The 22,863-nt window shown below is 35.8% G+C and overlaps 2 protein-coding genes across 2 annotated transcripts; both read left to right on the top strand.

The window, feature by feature from the left end:
- Window positions 1-8,566: 8,566 nt before the first annotated feature.
- Window positions 8,567-11,026, top strand: LOC113717725 (heavy metal-associated isoprenylated plant protein 37-like). The gene is made up of 4 exons (XM_027242521.2): window positions 8,567-8,875; window positions 8,974-9,047; window positions 9,194-9,269; window positions 9,696-11,026. Exons 2-4 carry the CDS (start codon window positions 9,009-9,011, stop codon window positions 10,829-10,831), a joined length of 1,251 nt encoding a protein of 416 aa, XP_027098322.1. The 5' UTR covers window positions 8,567-8,875; window positions 8,974-9,008; the 3' UTR covers window positions 10,832-11,026.
- Window positions 11,027-16,824: 5,798 nt separating this feature from the next.
- Window positions 16,825-22,375, top strand: LOC113717721 (multicopper oxidase LPR2-like). The gene is made up of 4 exons (XM_027242518.2): window positions 16,825-17,236; window positions 19,586-21,043; window positions 21,397-21,463; window positions 22,191-22,375. Exons 1-3 carry the CDS (start codon window positions 16,958-16,960, stop codon window positions 21,448-21,450), a joined length of 1,791 nt encoding a protein of 596 aa, XP_027098319.1. The 5' UTR covers window positions 16,825-16,957; the 3' UTR covers window positions 21,451-21,463; window positions 22,191-22,375.
- Window positions 22,376-22,863: the final 488 nt, after the last annotated feature.

Here is a 22,863-nt window from a genome sequence, read left to right as displayed (position 1 = left end):
GCCTCTAAACAACTTATCTTTACATAGGGAAAAGTGTCCAAAACAGGTTGCCCATAAAATGTTAGAATGATCCAGATACTGAGAGAATCGAGTGGTCGACATCAAACAAACTCTCAAAGTTACACAAAAGATGGGCTCAATATGATCAGCCCATTTAAAAATGTACTCATTAGAGTTTCAGAGCCCAAAGAATTGTTATGTAAGAAAAAATATCCACAAACGTACAAGTAACGGAGGGAAGCTCAAAATTTTGTCCAATTGCCCAATTCAGGGGATAATAACAATAATAATGATATATCTATAATCAACCTTTTTTCTTACCTCCCACTCCCAATTGCAAAATTTTGTCCAATTGTGCCCAATTCATGGGATTGGATAGCACTATTATCTCAAATAATATTTCGCTTATATTATAAACACATTTCTCAATCTACCTTTTTATCTCACATATAGCACATCACAAAAAGTGCTACAGTAATTATTCCAAATAATATTTCAAATAATACCCTATCCAAACAAACCCAATTGATCTATAATCAATAACTTTTTTTAACCTCCCACCCTTCTCTACCCCCAACTACCAAATGCAGGACAATGGAGAGAATTCTAACAGCTCTTCTCGGACCATTGAGCAATATTAGTTGTATATAATCAAGAATTATTCAGCTATATTGCAAGTATAATGACTTTTTCCATTTTAATTTTGGTATCTCTGAATAACAAAAGATTTTCATTAACTTCAACTCTAGTGACTAGATCATTATGTGCTTCATTAAAAAGTCATAAGGAGATTTCCCTCTTCTTCTCGTTGTTTTCGGTATGTCTTTTTTTTCTTTGGGAAGCTCTCTCTGACTTTCATTGATATGCAAGAAATAATACACGAAAGGAGGTGTATGCGCTCAAACTATTACAGAAAAATGAGCAAGGTAACTATAAAATCTACAAATATCAACTAGGTAAAATAGGAAGCACTCTCAAGCAATCTATAATGGTTAATTTGATTATAAAGGAAAAAAAGATACAAAGCTTAAAAATCTGAGCTCTCGAACCCTCTATCACTGCATATAAATGCTTTAAATATGCATTTGAAAATTTTCAAATTTCAATTAGCACCCCAAAAAGAAGAAAGAGAAGTCCCCAAAAGGATCCCATTTCGTCCTAGCTTTAGTCGATGTTTATTGTGTAGTTGTAAATAAAGCAGTAATTTCACCAAATTGAGTAGGTGAAAGGGTTGACAATCATCATCTCTGCAGCCAAAAGAGCAGTTAAAAGAGAGGCTTGTCTCATTTGATCAGTAGTGTCCTCCTTGTCATCCCAAATCCTTCAAAAATATTGGTGCATGCATGGGCTCATTGGAACTTTGCTAGTTGTTTTTTTCCTGCCTGTGAATAAGCGAAAACGACACTGACATGTGAGAAAATAGTGCAACATCTTAACAGGAATGTACCACTAATTGGAGTGTCTTGGCCTACTTAGCTTTAAGGTACAAATAGGTAACTTTTTGTGATTAATAAAGAGTGGGGTGAAGGAGAAAGACAGAAGAGGTGTTGAGTCGTACGTTTGATGGAGATTTGAGAGTCAAATTGTTGTGTGTCAAAAGTTTTTCGGTTGTGCTGAAAGTGAAAGTGTCCAAATATGAAGAACAATCACGGAAATTTTTTACTGGAGTCAATGGAAACATATACATAATACATCCATGGGTCACATTTTAACCTCAAGCGCTTGTCTTCATCTATGTATTCTTTGCATTTTTTGTCTACCTATTTGCATTGTAATTTCCTTGTTTTTAAATTTGGTTTAGAACCCAACATAATAACTATAGTGTGTTATTGACAATCTAAAGGTTCGTCTGAAATGTAATTTTTAGGAGTTTTTAAGAGTGTTGAGAAAATGACACTACTGTAATATATTTGAAATGTAGCAAATGTGAGATAGAAGTATACATAAGAAATAGAGCCCTATTATAATATGGAATTTGGCTATGTTAAAAACTATTCTGCACTTATCAACTCACCATTAGGTAAATATCGAATTTACTCCTAAAGAGTACCTTGTACGATATTAGATACTCATACATTTAGGCCATGTTTGGATTGTTACCTTCTGTAGATATTCCTCCTTTTATGCATTTCTCAATTATCTTCTGTCTCACATACATCATATTCTAAAAAGTGTTATAATACTTTTTTTTCAAAAAACTCTTGAAAAATTATAATCCAAACAACCTAATTATTACTTGTAATAACAAATTGTACAAAATATAGAAATAAATAAAGAATAAGTTTAAAAACATTAAAAACAATATATAGATAATAATAGCAAAGAGAAGAAAGCAATCCGTCATATGAAAGAAGGGATAAAAATTAAAAATCTAAAGAAGAGGGACAAGTAGAAAAATGGTATAAAAGGAGAAAAAAAATAAAAAGGTAATCAGTGGGAGGCACTAATGTCTTAAAACATCAACTAAGGGCAGAAAGTGCCCATTTGTTGAGATGAGGGAGGTAGCCTTGTTTGGAAAGGGATTTTTTCTCAAAAAATTTTACGTTTTTCGTAAATATATTTTTCAATTATTTTTTTATCTAATATATATCAAATCGTTATAATATATTTTCTATAAAAACTCCAAAAAAATTACAATCCAAACATGACTTAGACTTCAAGGGATTTAGTGCACTTAACCCTCCTTTTTTTTTTAAACTATGGGGAAGGAGTAGCCAAGGGCGACTTCACAGGTATTTATGTTGGTGGGCAGAATAGACCCCTCAACCGAGCACTTACTGGCGGTCAATTCACTAACTTAAAATAAATGGTTTCTCGGTACTCTTATGTAGTGTCAAAAGTACCTTTTTGACACTTAAAGGATCCGTTTGTCAAGTGAATTTTTTGAGTATTTATTTAAAATTTTATTATCGCTTACTGTAGGAGTTTTTAAAAAAAATTTTGAAGTGGGTAAATATTTGAATATTTTGAAGTGTATAGCTAAAAAATTTTAAAAAGTTTTTTAAAATTACTGTAGGTAAAATTTTTAAAAAACTTATAACAGACTAATTTGGCAAAAAATTCAAGTACCAAACAGGGATTTTGTGAGAAAATTGCCATATATCGAAAAAAGCTCTTAGGTGTGGCCTCTTTTACAAGCCATGCATCCGGTTAGACTTTCGAATGGTGTAACATGCCTTTTCTTGCCCTTTTCAAGAGTACTGGTAGTAGTATAACTATATTTAGTTCCCTCCCATTAACGTACTTCGATCTACTTTTGATGAAGAGCTGCTGTGATAGGAAAACTAGAAATAATAAATTCCACGCTTATTCCGCAATTGGATTTGGTAGTACAAACATGTCAGCCATAGTACCTCTTAACAAATCCAAAGAAGATCACTTTGATTCCCAACTTAAGACCACCAGATGGACCATTTATAGCTGTGGAAATGAAGATCCACCATGCCAATAAAAAGTACTAGTAGCTGTTGGTGGGATTCATCGAATTGCACATAGTAGATGTGACGAAACAGAGAGATTCTTTTGGAATGCTCTTTCGGAACGACAGGTAAATACATCCAATTAGATTAGTAATACTCGTAAAGTTAACGGCTAAACGATCCAGAAGAGAATCTAAGAAACCAGGAGAAACCCACATCCATTTCATGGTTTTGTAATGAGTTTGAATAGCAAATCGTTAAAAAAAAACATGTTGATCAAGAACTTCTCCTATAAGAAATTTTGTGGAATGACTCGTGTAGCTGAAAATATCCGTAACTAGAAAACGGCAATCGATTATAACGGTGCCCCTTCTATACTGCAAACAAATTGCCACAAAATCCTTGGATTGATAAACCATTACATTCATTCATTTCATGCCAAGACATTGTGTGGAAGGGCTGCAGTTGCTTCATATTGGCTGGAGGGTTGGGGAAAGTGATACTTTGGGAAGTGGAAACAAATTGGACAAAGGAATCAGTGACAGTTAAAGGTAATTATGGAGGAGTTGAAAGTTGAAAACAAAAGAGAGACTTGAAGATTAAGCCAAGTTAAAGTGAAGGGGAAAAGGAAAACTGGGACAGCATGCAGCAGAGAAGACTTGCAGGTCCTGTTTGGGTGGGAGGAAGTAATGATGGACCTAACACTCTTTCTCTTCTCTACTACTGGCCTCTACACTACTACTCTACTGTGTATGTATGTATGAGTATGACTCCTACAAAACAAGTGATCAAAGAGTACTGTTGGTTTTCATCCCTTTTTCTGTGTGTTTGCGTGCAGCCCAGTGCTGGGATGCTGCCTCCCAACTCCCAAGTCTTTAATCCTCAGAAAGTAAAACAAGCCCCTTGGGACAGGGGAGTAAAGTTATGCCCTCAAGTCACATATCCCCCCCCATCCCCCCAAACAAGTGAGCCTTGGGGTTGGAGAGTATGTACAAATAGGGTTAGAATATTGGGAGCATGTTTGGGAACAGTAGTGAACTATGTCAAAACATGTGTGGACTTTTTGCATTCTTTTCTTGCTTTGAACTTTTTACCCTTTTTTTTTCCCTCTTTTTGGATCAAAGTAATGTGAAACTGGCACTAAAACTCAATCCAACTAGTAAGACTCTATTATGCACTCAAGTCGTCAAGAATAAGTAAAAAATTATTGTCTATAAATTAAAGATAAAAATAAAAGATTATGAACCTATAATGATTATTTAGTTGATTATCTTTGGATTGGACAATCATTTTGGAGGAGTTTATAAAATTGTAGTAAATAATTTAGGAGAGTTTATGCTTACAATTTCTTTATATAGCTCAAACTTGCTACACTTATTCATTAGGTTGTTGATGCCCTTTTCAATACTCTACCTTGTTTTATACTACAAAAACTGAGCTCCCTCTTGGTTCTACACTAGGCTATACATAAAGGGGTTGATAGTTACTTAAAGTTGACCAGTAGACTGTCCATGCTCAAGCACGAATAAATTGCACAGTTTACAAAGTAATGTGCTTCTTTTTACGTGGATTGTTGGATTATTTCAAATAATTTTCTGACTGAATTAAATTGCACAATTTACCAAGTAACGTGCTCAAACATGATAGTAAGTAGGTGTGTTTGGATTGCTTAAATAATATTTTTTTATTATAAATATATTTTTTAATTTATTTTTTTATATTTTTAATTACTTTTTTATCTAATATACATCAGATCACAAAAAATGTCACAGTGTAATTATTCTAAATTACAATGTAACTTATTTAAGATTAAGTTATAGAAATCTTATTCCTATACAGTGTAAGATATCTAAGATTATATGATATATGTACAGTAGAAAGATATCTTATATGATATAATTTAGGAATCTTATTTCCCTCCTCCTAGATTAAGTTAAAAGAATCTTATTGTTGTGATAAAAAAAAAACTTTTATCTTTTTATTTAAATAAGCCTAATCCTCACTGTATAAAGAATGTTGCTGTTCATAATTGAATATCCTGCAGACAATGTACTCAGTTGTCAGTCGCAACTGCCATGCATTAAAAGTGCTCAGTCTGCTTTCAATGCATTATCACCACGTATGGAGCCAAGCTCTAAGCCAGTCTTTAATTTCAATGCTCAAATGGAACTTTAATTTGGGTATATGGTCTTGAAATATGTATTTCTTGTCATAAAAAAAAGGGAAATTTGTCAAATTGGTCCCTAACATTTATCAAAAATACTTTTTTAGTCCCTAACATATAAAATCAGCCAAAATTGTCCTTCACATTTAAATTGTGATCCAATTTGGTCCTAATGCTCGTTTTTGCTCTTTTTTCCGGCTAAAAATAGCACGCCCCTCTCACGTGGTCATATTTTCAAGGGCAAAAATTGGAAAACACAAATCCCAGATCCACTGGGGACGATCCCTGACCTCACCATCTTTATCTTGCTTCGACTCTCTAAGGACAGGTTCACCACAACGGTGACTGAGTTCACCTGAACAGAAGCATATTTGGAGGTGATCAGAAGAGGTGCCGCGTGTCGCTGGTGGAGGCGCGAGGAGAGAGAAGAGGGAGTGAAGTAAGGTGAGGTGAGGTACGCGACGCACGCCAGTGACGTCGAGCAGCGGCGGCGGCTGCTTCTCGTGGATGCGGGCTGCGGCGTCGGGGCAGGCGGAGGATGAAAGAGAGCCGCGCAATGGCGGCGCGCTGAGCAGCGGGCGGCGTGCGCTGGGGTCGCGGGTGAGCTGGTGGAAGGATGCGGTCGACTAGAGAGAGAGACGAGGGCAGTGCGCAGGGCAGCGGAGCAGAGATCGCGCGACAGTTGAGAGAGGCGGCGGACCGGCGGCGTGCGCTGGGTCGCGGGTGAGCTGGTGGAAGGATGCGGTTGACTAGAGAGAGAGACGAGGGCAGTGCGCAGGGCAGCGGAGCAGAGATCGCGCGACAATGGAGGGAGGCGGCGGACAAGCGAGGTTGGAGGGGCGCAGGATGCGGCGGCGGTGATGAGGGCTCTCGGTCGCGATGGAGAAGAAGAAACAGGGGAAAAGAAGAAAGAAGAAGAAAGCTTTTGTTTTCCAATTTTGCCCTTGAAAATATGACCACGTGAGAGGGGCGTGCTATTTTTAGCCGGAGAAAGGAGCAAAAACGAGTATTAGGACCAAATTGGATCACAATTTAAATGTGAAGGACAATTTTGGCTGATTTTATATGTTATGGACTAAAAAAGTGTTTTTGGTAAATGTTAGGGACCAATTTGACAAATTTCCCTAAAAAAAAATGTATTTCTTACAGGGGTCTGTCTGGATTCATGTTCTGTGTGAAAGAAACCTAGTCAACCCGTTTTTGAAGCTGAGTTTTTTTGGGTGTTTATCTAAAATTTTACTGTAATTTATTATAGAAGTTTTTAAAAAAATTTTTGAAGTGTATTTTTTTTTTTGAATATTTTAAAGTGTATAGTTTAAAAAGGTTGAAAGGTTTTTTGAGATTACTGTAGTTAAAATTTTTAAAAATTTTGTAGCAACAAACTTGACAAAAATTAGACTTCCAAACAAGGCCCTTATTCTAGGTGTTGTAAGATGTAAAGACTGACTTTAAATGCTTGTTTAAAGATAGGTTGCACTGCAAATTGTACAGAAGTTTGCTAACATGTTTCTCTGCAACTACTAACATACTCCCTCCGTTCCTTATTAGATGTTCTAATCCATTGTTTCTTTTTATCTGTCATTTTATGATATCAAGAAAGCATTTATGAACTTTTTTCCAAATTTACCCTTGCTTATCCTTTCAACTTTCTTGAATTGGAACTCTAAATAATTAAATGACAGGTAGTATTAATTAGGTATAGATGAAGAGAGATAAAGGGTAATTTTGAGAAGTAAAGTAAAACTTTTGTTGACTTTTAGAAAATAACCAACTTTCTTAATCTAAAAGAATTGTTATTCAGGCCGTCTAATGAGGAACGGAGGGAGTACTATATTACTAAAATGCTAAATCTGAAGCTTACCGAAAATTATACCCAATCAGTCACTATCCAAAACATGAAATTTTGGACGATCACAAACTGAAGAGGCCTAGTAGCTGCTCTCCCATTACCTTTTCCGTTGTCCCACATCGCTTCCAAGGTCTTCTAGGGTCGGATAGTTAAGTTCTCAGGTTTGCCTCAAGAGTTGTCGATTTTTGGGGTTAAATCTGGGATTAGGTTTAATTATCAGTTCTGAAAAAGTCTGACAAAAAAACAAACTGAAGAGCCATACTTATGCAAATGCTCCATGGTAAATGTTAGGATACTACAATTGTTTGGATTGTGATTTTTTGTAAATATTTGTACGTTTTTCGTGAACATATTTTTCAATCAATTTTTTACTTCAGATACATCAAATTATTATAGTACATTTTTTTACAAAAAATTCTTAAAAATAGCAATCCAAACAGTATTGTGATACCCCTATTTTTACTTAGGGAGGTGAGCTAAATCTACATTCAAATGATTCACGGCATGCTAGAAGCTTAGGTTAGTTCATTCTCCGAGAAAATTTCCAAATTTTTAACCAACAAAAGAAGGAGGGAGGAAGAAAAAAACCGTCTAAAAATTGAAGAGAAATGAAAAGAGAGAAAAGCAAAAAAAAAAAAAAAAAAAAGCGAAGGGGGTGGAAATTATAAAGAAAGAAAGAAACCTTCCACATTTATTTTTGCGCATATTAAATGCAGCCAAGTCGCTGACTCCCAAAAACACACTACATACAGAAGAAAGGAGCGTAGGAAGAGAAGAGAGCCGTTAGGCTCAAAAAATGCACAGCCAATCATCCAAAAATTACACACACTCACACACTAATCAAAACAAGAAGAACCAGAAACACATAATGCATCATTTCTACTTAAGACTTAAGAGATGGGTTTTAGTGAAATTTGATGGTATTTGACCGTTAATATTTCACAGAAGAGAATTTCAGCAAAACAAAAAATTTGGTTAAGTTTTTTTGGAGGGAGGGAAACGAGAGAAGTACAAAGAGGCATGTGACAACAAAGACAGAGACAGAGGCATAGAAGAAGTCGGCTTGTCAAGTCGCTGTTCTTCTTTTATTGTTTTTCTCAGTATTTAACGTTAAATCACATCACTTCAGAACTCAGACTCCCAACACATATACAAACACTTCACTCCTCCACCTCCAACTTCACTTCCCCCAACTCTACTCTCCCTCCCCCTACTGCTTCTCTGTTCCTCCTTCTGACTTTCTTGCTCACCTCTTTTTCCTCTGTATCTTCCTATTGGCTCGTTTTATCATCTTTTTCATTTACTTTTTATTTGCATTGTACCCTTTAGTCCTTTCTTTTTTGTGTAAGGCTTTTCTAAGGCACCAATCCCCCCATGTGCTCTTTATTTGTTTGTTCTTGACACAACCTCAACAGCAACAATAAGAAGGAAGGGAGAAGAGGGGTCAAGAATCTCTGCTCTTTTCCTCTGTTTCTTCACAAAAAAAGGAACATTTAAGGTCCTTTTTTTTTTTAAAAAAATTTCCTTTCCTTTTCTAGCAGGAAGATCTTTCATTCCAAAAACCAGGGAAGAAGATATGAGTAAAGATGAGGACTTTAAGCTCCTGAAGATCCAGGTAATTCTATTTTCCATTTTTTGGGTCTTAAGATGCCACTACATTTTTTATTGTCTACAAATGTAGTAAAAGTTGAATTGTGCCATTTCCTAAAATTATCTTGTGACCCTTTTCATTTTTTCATGTTCTTTTATCTTTTTCTATAGACTTGTGCCCTCAGAGTGAACATACATTGTGATGGGTGCAAGCAGAAAGTTAAAAAACTTCTCCAGAGAATTGAAGGTACGCCAATGTATATTTTTGACCTTTTTCTACCTTTTACATATTTCAATACTGTTGTCCCATTATTCGGGTTAGCGTGACAAATTTTTACTTCCTGGACTTAGCTTTGGCCTGGAATTACTGTGTACCTTGGGTCGTTTGAAAAGGTTAAGGTAATTTTAGTGATTATTCTATGATTATGGGATGGAAAGTTTGGGACTTTATGCCTATACTGACACTGTCTGAGGTTAATATGATGAAGTTCACTATGAAGTATAGTTCTTTTAAGGTCCATGGATATTTGGGATTACTTTTTCCTGTTGAACTAGAGAAGTGGAGGCATTCTCTTTATTGCTCTGCTTCTTAGTCCAAAAATGGATCTTTTTGCAGCCTTGGGCTTGTCCATTTATATCTTCTTTCTTTCTGAGCCTTTTTAATTTTCTACAGGAGTCTACCAAGTGAGCATAGATGCAGAGCAACAGAAAGTTACTGTTTCAGGAGGTGTAGATTCTGCAACACTGATAAAAAAATTGGTTAGAGCTGGGAAACATGCTGAGCTTTGGTCACAGACAACTAACCAAAACCAGAAACAACAAAAGGCTAATTGTAATAAAGATGACAAGAACAACAACAAAGGTCAGAAGCAGCAACAAGGCCTAATAAAAGGTCTCGAAGCTCTAAAAAACCAGCAGAAGTTTGCTTTTAACCTAGAAGAGGACGAGGATTTTCTTGATGAGGAGGAGGATGAAGATGAGGAAGAAGAGGAGCTGAGGTTTCTGAGGGAGAAAGCTAACCAGATAAATCTGCTGCGGCAACAAACAGCTGCGATGCAAGTGAAGAATGCAAAGAATGGTTTTGGACAAGCCATGGCTGCTGCAGCAGCAGCTTCTAGTAATGGTAAAATGCCGAACAATTCTGGACATGTGAATGCTGGAAAGAAAGCGAATCATCAGCCTAATCAGAATATGGGAATGAAGGGAAATCCTGGTGGGATTGATCAGAAAACAATGCAAGCTCTGAAGATGAATAATGCGCAGTTTGCAGGTGGTGGAAATATCATCAATCCAGGGGAGGCGAAGATGGGGAATGACATTAGTTCCATGATGAATCTTGCTGGTTTTCATGGTGAAGGTGGGGCTAATAATTTTGCTTCTGTTTTGGGAGGCAATGCTGCTAGTACTGGCTCCGGAGCAGTTTATCACCATCAAGTTCAGCCAAACAACCAAGCATTTATGAATTCTTCTCCTGCTGGATTCCCTACTGCTGGGATGGCTGCAGGGCATCATCCTTCAGCCATGATGGTGAATATGAATGGTAATGGTGTGTACAACCAGCCCTCCTCACAATCAATGCTGATGAACTTGCAAAACAGGCATGCTATGCAACAGCCTCAGATGATGTACAACAGATCTCCCTACATTCCCACCAGCACTGGCTACTACTACGGTTATGGTCCTGCAGCAGTTCTTCCTCCATATCATTCCTACATGGGTAGTGACCCTAGTTACTACAACACTGCTGATCAATCTGCATCAGCTCATATGTTCAGTGACGAGAACACCAGTAGCTGTTCAATTATGTAATATGATGGAGAAACAATCCAGTGGCCTCGTTTTGTTTTTTATGACTAAATATTCTGTAATTGGCAGGAGCCATGGCTGGCCAATGGACCTGTATGAAATCTCCCATCTTTCAGACTTCTACTTTCCCTTTTACTACTACTAGTTGTTGTGTATTTGTTAAGATATAATTTACTTCTGTTTCTTGATTATCACTCATCAGTTGTCTTTGGCTCCTCGGGACTGACTGACTTTGATCATTTCAGCTTTTGTTAACTCTCAGTTCTTGTAATGTAATCAATTGAAGAGTGATTAGTACTAGTTGTGTGCTTAATTTGTAAATGTGGGGTTCATGGATTTGAGAGGAGCAATTTGCATAGTAAACTTTGGATTTTCAATATCTTTTGTTGCAGACAAGGTGTGAGTGAGTGACATTGGTTACTGTAATGATACAGAAACATGATAGCATGGATGGATGCAGAGTGGGGTAGGAGGAAGGAACAGTTTGTGTTGAAACTTGTCACATTTATGCGGTAAAAAAAATAGTAAATTAATAGTAGTAAAAGGTTGTAGTACATGTTAGGTAGATTATCACGCGTGCATCACGTGCTCTCTGTCAACTATTGTCACCCCTTAGGAGTTAGGACCACAGTAGGTACAAAAGGTAAGTAGAGTAGACACAAGGAATGGCCTTAGAATTGGAAAAATATATTTTGTTAGGTTAGGTCCTGAAGGATAAGGACCAAAATAACATAACACGCTACTGGTTGGTTTTTTTTTAAGGGCATTTGCTTGAATTGGAGTCGGATTGCCAAATTGACTTCTTATTTTTAGGCACATTCTTCGAGATGTCAACTCTTTAAAGGATATGCATTACTCAATGAAAATGTTTAATAATCCACACATAGAAGAATGGTTTTACAGATAAGGGCATGGCTTAATATTATCTTAATGACAAAAAGTTCAACAACAAAAGTTGGATGGTTGATTCTATAGCAAAATCAAGTTATTATTTTTCAACTCTCTTTTTTAACCGTATTTGTATTTTTACGTACATCATATTATGGAGAGTTAAAAGGAAATGACAACCACAAAAATTCAAATAATCTTCACTCCAAATGCACATATTTTTATGTGAAAATCATGAAGAAAAAAACGTGAAATAATTTAATGCTGTGGATTGCAAAAATTTTTTTTATCTAATAAGAAATTGAGATAAATACAAGCATGAATCTAGCAGTCTAATCAAAGCGAACATCCTAGTGCTCAAATTTATTTTATTATTTTAACGAATTTGAAATTTTGTTCACTTTTGCCTTGTTTATTTGTCAAATCGAACTTGAACGAAATTTTTTTTTCATTGAGTTTGAAGATTATCAAATATAAAATATGGGTCAAATTTAACTTGACTAATCAGCGAACCAATCTAGAATCGAGAGTACTGATTACCTTGATTCGTCTTTCAATGCTATACGAACCGCCAAATTTATTACTCCCTCCGTTCCTTATTAGATGGCCTGAATAACTAATTCTCTTAGATTAAGAAAGTTGTTTATTTTCTAAAAGTCAACAAAAGTTTTACTTTACTTCTCAAAATTACCCTTTATCTCTCGTCAACTATACCTAATTAATACTACCTGTCATTTAATTATTTACAGTTCCAATTCAAGAAAATTGAAAGGGTAAGCAAGGGTAAATTTGGAAAAAAGTTCATAAATGCTTTCTTGATATCATAAACTGACAGATAAAAAGAAACAATGGATTAGGACATCTAATAAGGAACGGAGGGAGTAGATTATAGCAGGTTAGAAGCATTTCAGTTCCAACATTTGGTTGAATCCATTCAGTCCAGTCCTTTGGATTTTGTACAGACCCGAGACAGAAAGGTGGAGAGAGGAGTGCAGGCCTATCTTGCTGAGACAAATCTTGAACTTGATCCAAAAACTCCATTCATGGGCCCATTTTCGATTGATCAGCAGAAAAAGGTTGACTAGTCCATTTGAAGTAGTATCGGATTTTAATGATGGGCGGGATGGACTTGTACTGGTCGTGGAATTCCAAAGGTGCCTCATCCGTGGCAAACTTCTTCAAGAGTCAGAGAACTTTGCAGAAAAATTATCCGTTATTTTTGTCTTCTAATATAAAATAATTTACGCTGAAATCATTCGAATTTAGTTATTTCTTTGCAGCAGAAATGCCTTCAAAAATTCCAAAGTGAACAAATACAAACTCAAGCATCATTTATCACCTCTTCAACTTTAGGAAACAGTGGATGTGTTTAGATGGGAGATTGTTTGGAAAAGATTATTTAGAATAATAGTATAGAGGAAATTTGCCAATTTGGTGCCTCACATTTCCAAAATAAAAAATTTATAGTCTCTAACACTCAAAATCAGCCAAAATAGTCCATCAAATATGAAAAAGTCTACCCGTTTGATCCCAAAACTCTTTTTTGCTTACTTCTTAGATCAAAATACGCACGCCTCCCTTACTTATTCATGATTTCAAACACAGGCCATGCTCACAAAGATGAGCACATGAGGCACACATGCGGTTTTTGTTCGCAGAAGTGAACAAAAATAAGCTTTAGGATCAAATAGGCAGACTTTTTTTTTCAATATTTGAGAGATTATTTTGGCCGATTTTGAATGCAAAGAATTAAAAAAAGTTTTTTTTTTTTAATCTGAGGGACCAAATGAGCAAATTTTTCAATATTATAGTATTTTTTATGATGCGATATGTATAAGATAAAAAAATCAATAAAAATTGTGTTTATGATGCAAGTTGAATAATATTTTAAATACTTTTTTTTTTGTTGCAAATTCTGCTAACCAAACTGGCCTAATTATTCCTTGGCTCCTGGATCAACTGGTCTCCATTCATAATTTGGTGCATGCATGGCCCGCTCAGATCATGGACACAAGAATGGCGGGCTTTCTGGTCATCACTCATCATCCAGATAAGCTCCCAAAAACAGAAAAAGGTAAAAAAAAGTGTAGCAAGGACTCGCAGAAAACTGCAATTATGATTCCCAATTGATTGGTTTAGTTCATGAGAAAGTAGATGTATATATGACGGTGGATTGTTCTTTTTTTTTTTTTTGGGAAAACAAAATGGTATAGACAGAAACAGGAGTTCCTACTTCATTTCTTTGTCAAATTTAAGTATTGGAAATATGCAGAACATCTAGAGCTATGTTTTTATTTTTATTTTTATTTTTTTGCTTTTGGTAGTGTTCAATGATGATAAGTATTGGTCTGGAATGTGTTACCTCTCCAATTAGCATCATTTTTTTCTTGAAGACCATGGAAATTTGTCTTTCTTTTCCCTCCCTGTTTCCTGATCATCTCATTGTTACGTTATCCTGCAAAAGCTTCTTATTGCTTCCAATATCCCGTAATTCATATGTCGGCAATTAGTCAAATGAATTTCTAACATTGTGGGACGAACCTGAACTTATTTAATCCTTAGCCTTTCCTATGAAACCAAACATTTATTTTTTTGATGTAATAGATGTTAGATAAAAAGATAGTTAAAAAATATATTCATGATGCAAATAGATAAGATGAATTTGTGTAAATAATTTTTCATTGCATAGAATTTAGAAGAAAGAAAGAGCAAATTATCCAAATAATCACTAAACTTTTCGAATAGTCAAGTTTTGGCCACTCAGCTATTATTAGTATATTTTCACTCACTGAATTATCAAAAGTGTAAATATTGATCCCGTCCGTCTAATCTCATCGTTAACTTTGCCAAATTTAACTATTAATAATATGTCTCATGAATTGTGTGAATGCCTAAATTTGATGGAGTTAACGGTGAAATTAGACGGAATGATTTAAAATTTACACGCTTAATAGTTTAATAAATAAAAAAAAATACTATTAATAATTAAGTAGCTAAATTTTAGTTATTTAAAAAGTTCAATGACTGTCGAGAGGTAATTTGCTTCGAAAGATATGGAGCCTAAGTTGACTGACCATTGGCCCAAGATTTGGCCGCCAATGGCTGTTATGTGGATGAGAATCGCCAACGTCTGTCGTTGGAAAAAGTTACGAACCATTGCTATCAGTACTTCGTCATGCCTTCGATGTTTTCTTCCTTGGAAAGCCCAATGCGTTTTCTTTCGTTCCTGCGCCCGTTTAACCAGCAGTTTCCAATTGCTAAGAAGATTTTGTTGATCATCTTTGAAACATGTTTAGTGAAACAGATCCCTAGATTTTAGTCCCTAAATTTCACAAACTTCGATCATTTAATCCTAGGACTTTTATGTTTAGTGACTGTATTCATGTTTTCTTTGATGAAATGTACCATGAAAGAAGATTTTACTATTGACCAAGAAACCAAAACCTTCGGGCATCCAAACTCTTATAAGTATAATGGACCACAAGAAAGAGAATACTAGAAAGAGAGGAAAAGAGAGCCAGTTGATTTCCAAGTAGGAATAGATTAGATGATAGATAAGTCTGTTTGGGTGCTGCTGCTGCCTCTCAAATGCGCATCACTCTCAACAACTTCTTGACCAGCTCTAAGCTCTTCAGTCTTCACTTTGGATTGGAATCTTAATTGCAAGTTTGAAAGTTTATAACTTTGATCAGCAATGGATTAGCATTAGATAATGCACTGCGGTGGTACTCTAATATAAGAAAAGACTTAAGGACAATGAAGTAATTCCAAAATTGATTTAAAAAAAAAAAAGACTAACACAATGATTAAAGTTTCAGTACACTTGGATCCTGTGCAGTTAATTTTTCGTAATTGACAGTGATAGCAGATTTAAACATATATATACTGCACCTGCGGAAAAAAAAAAAGAATTCAATATTTGAATAAAATTTGTCATAAAAATATTTAAAAATTATGTCTAGCATCCAAAATTGGTATAGTTAAAAAAATTTTATGCTATCGATTAGCGAAATATTAACCCATTTTATAATATGCAAGTAAGGAAAAGTTTGAGTCATTTGACATCTGAGGTGTGTTCATGAATTTGACGCCATTCGTTCTCTATCGTTCTATGTACCTAATACTGAGATTTTACCTGTTGGGACAAAATCTTACACCTTTTCTATGTTAACTTGTTCAGGGGTAATGAACCCACAAAGCATTTTTTATTCACTTTCTCTTTGAAGAAAATTAGAAGTTGAGAACTCCCCTTTTTCTGGATGGGTGCTAAAAACTATACGTATTAATTACTTATGTTCTAGACCATAAATACAGTAATTAATTAATTATTCATAACGAGTGCTTAATGAGCACCCGTTAAACAGAACTTATAGAATTACTAAATTAAAATGCTATATAACAAATCTCTCTATTTGTTTCCTCACTATGAGTCCATGCTGCAAATCATTATCAAAATGTACATCCATTTTCACTTCTCAAGAGTGAAATTAATGTGTATACTATTTTGACAACCCAAACTCCAAACAGGAATGATGAGTATGTTGTCCTAGCTATACTTTTTTTTTTGTCGACACAGGGGTGTCCGGGTCAATCCTTACGGGCCCAACTAATTCCCTGCGGCCCGGGCCCGGCGCCCCAACGCGGCCCGAACGCGGTAAGTGCGCGGAGGAATCCAGCGAAGCGGAGATTCGAACTTGTGACCTCAAGGTTCACTGGTTGTCCTAGCTATACAATCAACAACTTTTTAAGCTACTTTACAACTCTACAAATTAATTTTCGTTAGCTTGCTGTGGGACAAAGGTAAAAAAATGCTTCTAACATTGATGATCTCTATAATGATTTCATTTTGCTGGACAAGTATAAAAAGATCTACTACTTAATTACTCACCTTTAATTCCATATATACCTTAGTATATTAGATTTTAACTACTTAAGGGATAATTTCATCTAGACAACCAATCAGAAAGATCAAAGGAAATGGACAAGCATGTGCCATAAAAGTCACGGAAGGACCATGCATATATGGCCTAGATCCGCCAACGCTAGTTTTCTTTTCATTTCATCTATAAATATTCCTTTGCTTTTGTTTTATGCCTTTCTGGAACCATCACAGCCAGTCAGGCTTTCATTCTCACACCCCCAAGTATTCTCTTTGGTTGTGTCAATCTTAAAGAGCAAATGACTGTCTCATTATCATCACCAACAAAATACACGCACAACACACACTAAAACATAATATACATGTTCCCCAGTCCAACCTTCTTTTTTTTTTTTGTCTTTGTTGAGTTTGTGAACTCAAGAAAACTGAAGATGGTGGGACTGGAGAGGTTCTTGATAACTTTTCTTGCTTTGCTGGCAATCTGCAAAACTCCATGGGCAGATGAGAAGCTATTAGATGCATCCCAGTTGAAAATGTTCGTTGATGAGCTTCCTGATATGCCCAAGATCAAAGGATATGATGTTGTCAATGGCGATCATGTTCCTAAATCACTGATTATTGGCATGTTTCACAAGAAATGGGTAAGTTAACACTTCCCTTCTTTTTGTTTGTCCCTTTTTTGAGTGATTAATCGTCCTAGACAGATTTTAGTTTCACATATTTGTCAATTGTCGGTTACGTTTTCTCCTGTTTTTTGGACTTTTGAGGGCATCATTGCTAGCAATTTTGCAGTTACTTCTGCAAAAACTGCTTCTCTTCCGGCTTCTTTTGGTAGGTAGCATCAGAGTATGTGACTGTTTGTCAAATTAGTGATTTATTTATTTATTTTTTTTGGGTAATGATGAAAAATTGGTCCGCCCTATGATTTCCTTATGAATATTGTTACGTAATTTGATATTCTGATTAAGATATTGTCTAAGTGTGCATTAAAGGAAAATAGATATGCTTTACGGCTTTGAAGACTTGGACAGCTTCTTGTCTGCCGCAAACATGTACAGATTGAATTGCTTTTGCATTATTTCCCCCTAAAATTTCTCTTATGCAATGCAATATTTGCCTGTTTGAGTTATTTTATCTCCTCCCTTTCCTTTGCTTATATATTGCTTTTTGCAAATCTGTTTTGTAACTTTACTTTTCAGAAGACCTGTTAAAAATTTCAATCTTATACTTACAGGCATCCTCATCCTAATTACTAGGTTAATCACTGATTATTGTGCAGTGTGAATATGTTGATACAAAAATTAGGATTAAAGGTAACTAATTTGGCCATTCTTGAACAGTCAAAACAGGTCTAATTGTACCTAGTTGAGACTTGAGATACTTGATAATAATTGTACGCATACTTGATAATTGTACCTGTTGGTGAGGTTTAAAGACCAGAGTGAATGAGTGTTATTTAGCACTTAGTAGAGGTTCCCTGCTCCCTTGCCCTGAGTCCCACATTGGTTAGTTAGAGTATGCGTGAGTTCCACTTAAGTTCTATGGGTGCAGCTAGAAGTCAGCAATTGACTTTTAATTGTACTTGTGAGGTTCGCTTAGGTGTAGTTTGTGAAAATTCTTGCTAAAAGATACTTGATAAGAGCACTGCTTTACTGGTTGAGTTTTTTTGCAGCCTTTTTTTCTTCTTTTTGTTTTGGGAGTTTGAACTTTCATACATTACGATAACGGTCACTTTCATGTCCAATAATTCTCTCTGGTTCTTTTGTTTTTGTTTGTGTTTGATATCAAAGTCAGGAATAGGCCCCAGTTAATTAATTGCCTCCTAAGACCAAAATGTTCCATATTTCTGATCAAAGAATTGGTCATTTTACCAACCACTAACGTTTCTATTATACTTTTCTTGACTAACCTTTCATTACTTTTCATTTGAAGAATGGATTGTCTACTCATCTTCACATTTTTGTCTTTGACAGAAACCTGAATCAATATCTTATTCCAGACAAAGCCACTTTAGTTTTTTTTTTTTTTCCTGTTCTTGAAACTCTTGTGAACCTGTGAATTTTCCCATAAGGGCCAACAAAAAGATTGTACTTCTATATAGATTTCTCCAAACTCAGGATCATGTTACCAACCACCAACAACATATGTGATTGCTTTGGGATAAGCACTGCTTTTTTGTTTCTTTACTATCTTTATTGCTTTTGCAATAAAAGATTAGGGGTAAAAGTTGGCACCTCTAAGAGATGATGGACAAATGCCTTCCATGCACTCACTATAAAACAATCATTTCTCTCAAAAGGTACAAAGCGAATTTCTTATACAAAAGATCATAGTTGTTCCTTTTTTTTTTTTTTTGGGGATGGGTGTGACCCTTCTAATAATTTAATTTATCCCCTTTTGGTCATTTCTTTCAAAAATTAACCATATTTATTCAAAATTTTACTATGCTAGCTTTAAATCATGTATAAGGTTCTTCCCCCCCTCCCCCCCAAAAAAAAAACCACAAAAAACAAGGCCCCGGTCGATATGTTTTGATTTATTCCTGTTTGGATTGTCATTTTCTTAAGAAAAATATATTTTTAATCACTTTTTTATCTTATATATATCAAATCTTTATAGTATATTTTTCTATAAAAACTTCAGAAAATAATAATCCAATTTGGTTTAGCTTCTTTCTTTTACCTATACCTCATAAAAACAGATGGCACTAACTTATAGAAGAATATGTTTGAAATCATGGACGATGACAACGAAAAATCACTTTCAAATCAGCAAATGTCTTAAACATGTACACCTTGATTGTACAACCTGTTTTATTAAACATGTGTACCCTTTGAATAAGATTAGACTTTAAACTATTTGTGCAATATGAAACTTTCTTATTTATTAACAGAGTTTATTTCTGTATAATTTCTCTGGTATTAGCAATTAATTATCGAGGAAAACTTCTGGGGAAATAATTACCAACAATGCTCGTGAATTTGCTGCAGAAATTCCATAGGGATATCCCTGCAACACCAGTGTTTGCATATGGTACATCGAGACATACAGCCACAGTCCCTGGACCAACAATCGAGGCCGTTCACGGGATCGGTACGCATGTGAGTTGGCGAAATCACCTCCCTTCAAAGCACATACTCCCATGGGATCCAACAATTCCAACGGCTATACCTTCTACGAAGGAGGGAGTTCCTACAGTGGTGCACCTTCATGGTGGCATTCATGAACCTGAGAGTGATGGGCATTCAGAATCATGGTTCACTAGGAATTTTAAACAGAGAGGACCCACTTGGACTAAGAAAAAGTTCCATTATCGTAACATCCAACACCCTGGAACCCTATGGTACCATGATCATGCAATGGGGTTGACTAGAGTCAACCTCTTGGCTGGCTTGATTGGGGCCTACGTCATCCGCCAACCGGATTTAGAGGTCCCACTTGGCCTACCGTATGATGATGAATTTGATCGGCCGTTGGTCGTATTTGATCGTGGCTTCCGTGTTGACGGTTCGATTTTCATGAATTCCACCGGAAATAACCCTACCATACACCCGCAATGGCAGCCAGAGTACTTTGGCGACGCGATCATAGTCAACGGTAAAGCGTGGCCCTACATGATCGTACGGCGGAGAAAGTACCGATTCAGGATCATCAACGCAAGTAACGCTCGATTCTTTAAGTTCTATTTCACTAATAATTTGACGTTCATCCACGTGGCATCTGACTCAGCGTATCACGAACGGCCGGTGATCCTTAAAGAAATGTTATTGGCCCCGTCCGAGATTGCTAACGTGGTGGTTGACTTTTCAAAGTCAAAATCCAATTCAGCAATCCTAGCCAATGATGCACCATATCCCTACCCATCAGGAGATCCTGTTAATGATGCTAATAGTAAGGTGATGAAATTCATCATTAGCACACATCACGAAGTCGACGAATCAAGAATCCCGGAAAAATTGATCAAGTATCCGTCGTCCGATGCATCTCCGGTGTCCCACACAAGGTACATTGCCATGTATGAGTACACTAGCAACATTGATGAGCCTACACACTTGTACATCAATGGAAAACCATACGAGGCACCCGTAACTGAGATGCCAAAAGTTGGGAGCAGTGAAATTTGGTATGTGATCAATCTGACGGAGGATAATCACCCATTGCACATCCATTTGGGGCTTTTCGTAGTGTTGGATCAGACAGAGTTGGCTAAGGAAGATGAATTTAAGGATTGCATGCTGAAGTACAATGATGCAATTAAGTGCCATGTCAGCAAATACGCACGTGGCAAAAAGGTGTTGGTGCCAGCTCATGAAAGAGGGTGGAAGAATGTGTACAAGATGATGCCTGGATATGTTACAAAGATACTAGTGAGATTTTCTTTCATACACTCGAATGAATCCTACCCTTTTGATGCAACTTCAAAGCCTGGCTATGTCTACCATTGCCATGTGAGTTTATGCCATCCTTTTCTCATTTATTGCAAACAAATCTTTGCTCATTAATTTGATGATTATAAGGTCTAATTTCTGGGATCAGCTGTGACATGGTTTCTTTGTCTTTTAAACTTTTGGTAAAGGTCACATTGTAAGAAAGTGTTGGCTTGTGTTTGTCATTTAGTTATGCTTCCAGCTAATGAATGGAATTATGGAAGGAAGAAAAGGATGGATGTACCTTTTTTTTTCTTTTAATTTCATCACTTCACCATTTTCCTCTGGTAGAATCTACATTCTTGTTTGTTCTTGTACAGTTAGGTTTTAGTCTCTTGATTCATTTTCCTCTTGATTTGGGTTTAATTCTTCAGATCTTGGACCACGAAGATAATGTGATGATGAGGCCCTTGAAGCTTATTGCTTGACGAGTCAAAGCAGGTACAGAATAAATTGGAAGATCAAAATTTTCAAATGAGGAACCTTGGCTTCACCTCAAATCTTTGCTCTTTCTTTAATTCTTTTCCATTAGAATATCACTGTAGAAGAAGTTGCTTCTATCAAGTTAGGATGTAGGCCTGTCAATGGGTGAGGTCTAGACCCGGATCCGGATCGGATCCGTGAAATTATTGCGGGTACGGGTAGGGATTTAATTCCGTTTCCCGGATCCAGATCCGTTTTGTCAAACAAAAAAACGGGTCGGATATGGAATATAGTATTCCGACCCGTATTAGACTCGGATCCGGATATAAATGAATTAATAATTTAAAAAAAATATATTTATCAATATAATTTGATTAGGGTGATGTATTTGAGTAAAGTCAATTTGATTTCTTTTCTTATTTGGTTTTTTCTTTGCATTAGTTAGAAATTAGTTTACAAATATATTTTTTTCTCATTTTTATTAGAAATTATAAATTTTGCTAAATTTGTTCGGGTAGATCCTACTCGGATCCGGGACCTGCCGGATCCGGATCCGGAACATAGAATAAAAGATCCGTCGGGTAAACGGGTCGGATCCGGGTCCAGTATAGTAATTCGGGTCCGGGTCCGGAATAATAAATTTCGGCCCGTTGACAGCCCTATTAGGATGTGATGATATACTTTAAGCATTTTATTCTTATTATTGATTCCTTGAATTTTTCTTGTTCATTTTCTTTTCATGCAGGATATATGAATGATGTATGGACCTGTGCAGGCTGTATTGAGAGCTAAATACGTACGTAAATATTAGGATGGGAAAAAGAAGGAAAAGAAGTTACAGAAAAGTTTTGTACTTCCATACTAAGTTGATTGGTAGTACGTAAATTTTCTGTAACTTCCATACTAAATACGTACGTAAATTTTCCCCCACCTCCTCCCCCCAAACACAAAAAAAAAAAAAGGGTTGATTGGTAGCAGAGGAATCATTCTGCAGGAGGTATTTCATGTAACAAGCCAGTTTGGGTGGGAGATTATTTGGAAAAAAAAATTGAATAATACTGTAACACTTTTTGTAATGTGATGCATATGAAATAAAAAGGTGATTAAAATTAGTGTTTATGATGTAAGTAAAGCAAAATTTGAATTTTTTTTTTGGCAAATCTTGATTATTCTATAGTATTAAAGATATATAAAATTGTCTATCCCCGATTAAAATATGCAAGCGACATTTAATTACCATTAGAATGAGATGGCGCTACTACTCTATTTAGGTTAGGTTAGTTTTAATCACACTTTAAGAATTAAACACAATATGACACATTTGATGTTCTGCAATTTAGAAAAAAAGGGTCTATTTGAAATAAATATAATTAAAGAACTTACATTTTGGAAAAAAAAAACTTTTTCATGTGTAAAAC

This window comes from Coffea arabica, chromosome 11e, assembly GCF_036785885.1.
Source record: "Coffea arabica cultivar ET-39 chromosome 11e, Coffea Arabica ET-39 HiFi, whole genome shotgun sequence".
NCBI classification, from domain to species: Eukaryota; Viridiplantae; Streptophyta; class Magnoliopsida; order Gentianales; family Rubiaceae; genus Coffea; species Coffea arabica.
This window is presented reverse-complemented; position numbering and strand designations above follow the sequence as displayed.

What these genes read in the sequence shown, in the direction of transcription:
- LOC113717725 (XM_027242521.2), top strand. Translation starts at nt 9,009, where the DNA reads ATGAGTAAAGATGAGGACTTTAAGCTCCTGAAGATCCAG. An exon ending in TTAAGCTCCTGAAGATCCAG is followed by an intron (nt 9,048 to 9,193) that starts GTAATTCTATTT and finishes CTTTTTCTATAG; the next exon opens with ACTTGTGCCCTCAGAGTGAA. An exon ending in ACTTCTCCAGAGAATTGAAG is followed by an intron (nt 9,270 to 9,695) that starts GTACGCCAATGT and finishes AATTTTCTACAG; the next exon opens with GAGTCTACCAAGTGAGCATA.
- LOC113717721 (XM_027242518.2), top strand. Translation starts at nt 16,958, where the DNA reads ATGTTCCCCAGTCCAACCTTCTTTTTTTTTTTTGTCTTTGTTGAGTTT. An exon ending in GCATGTTTCACAAGAAATGG is followed by an intron (nt 17,237 to 19,585) that starts GTAAGTTAACAC and finishes AATTTGCTGCAG; the next exon opens with AAATTCCATAGGGATATCCC. An exon ending in GCTATGTCTACCATTGCCAT is followed by an intron (nt 21,044 to 21,396) that starts GTGAGTTTATGC and finishes TTAATTCTTCAG; the next exon opens with ATCTTGGACCACGAAGATAA.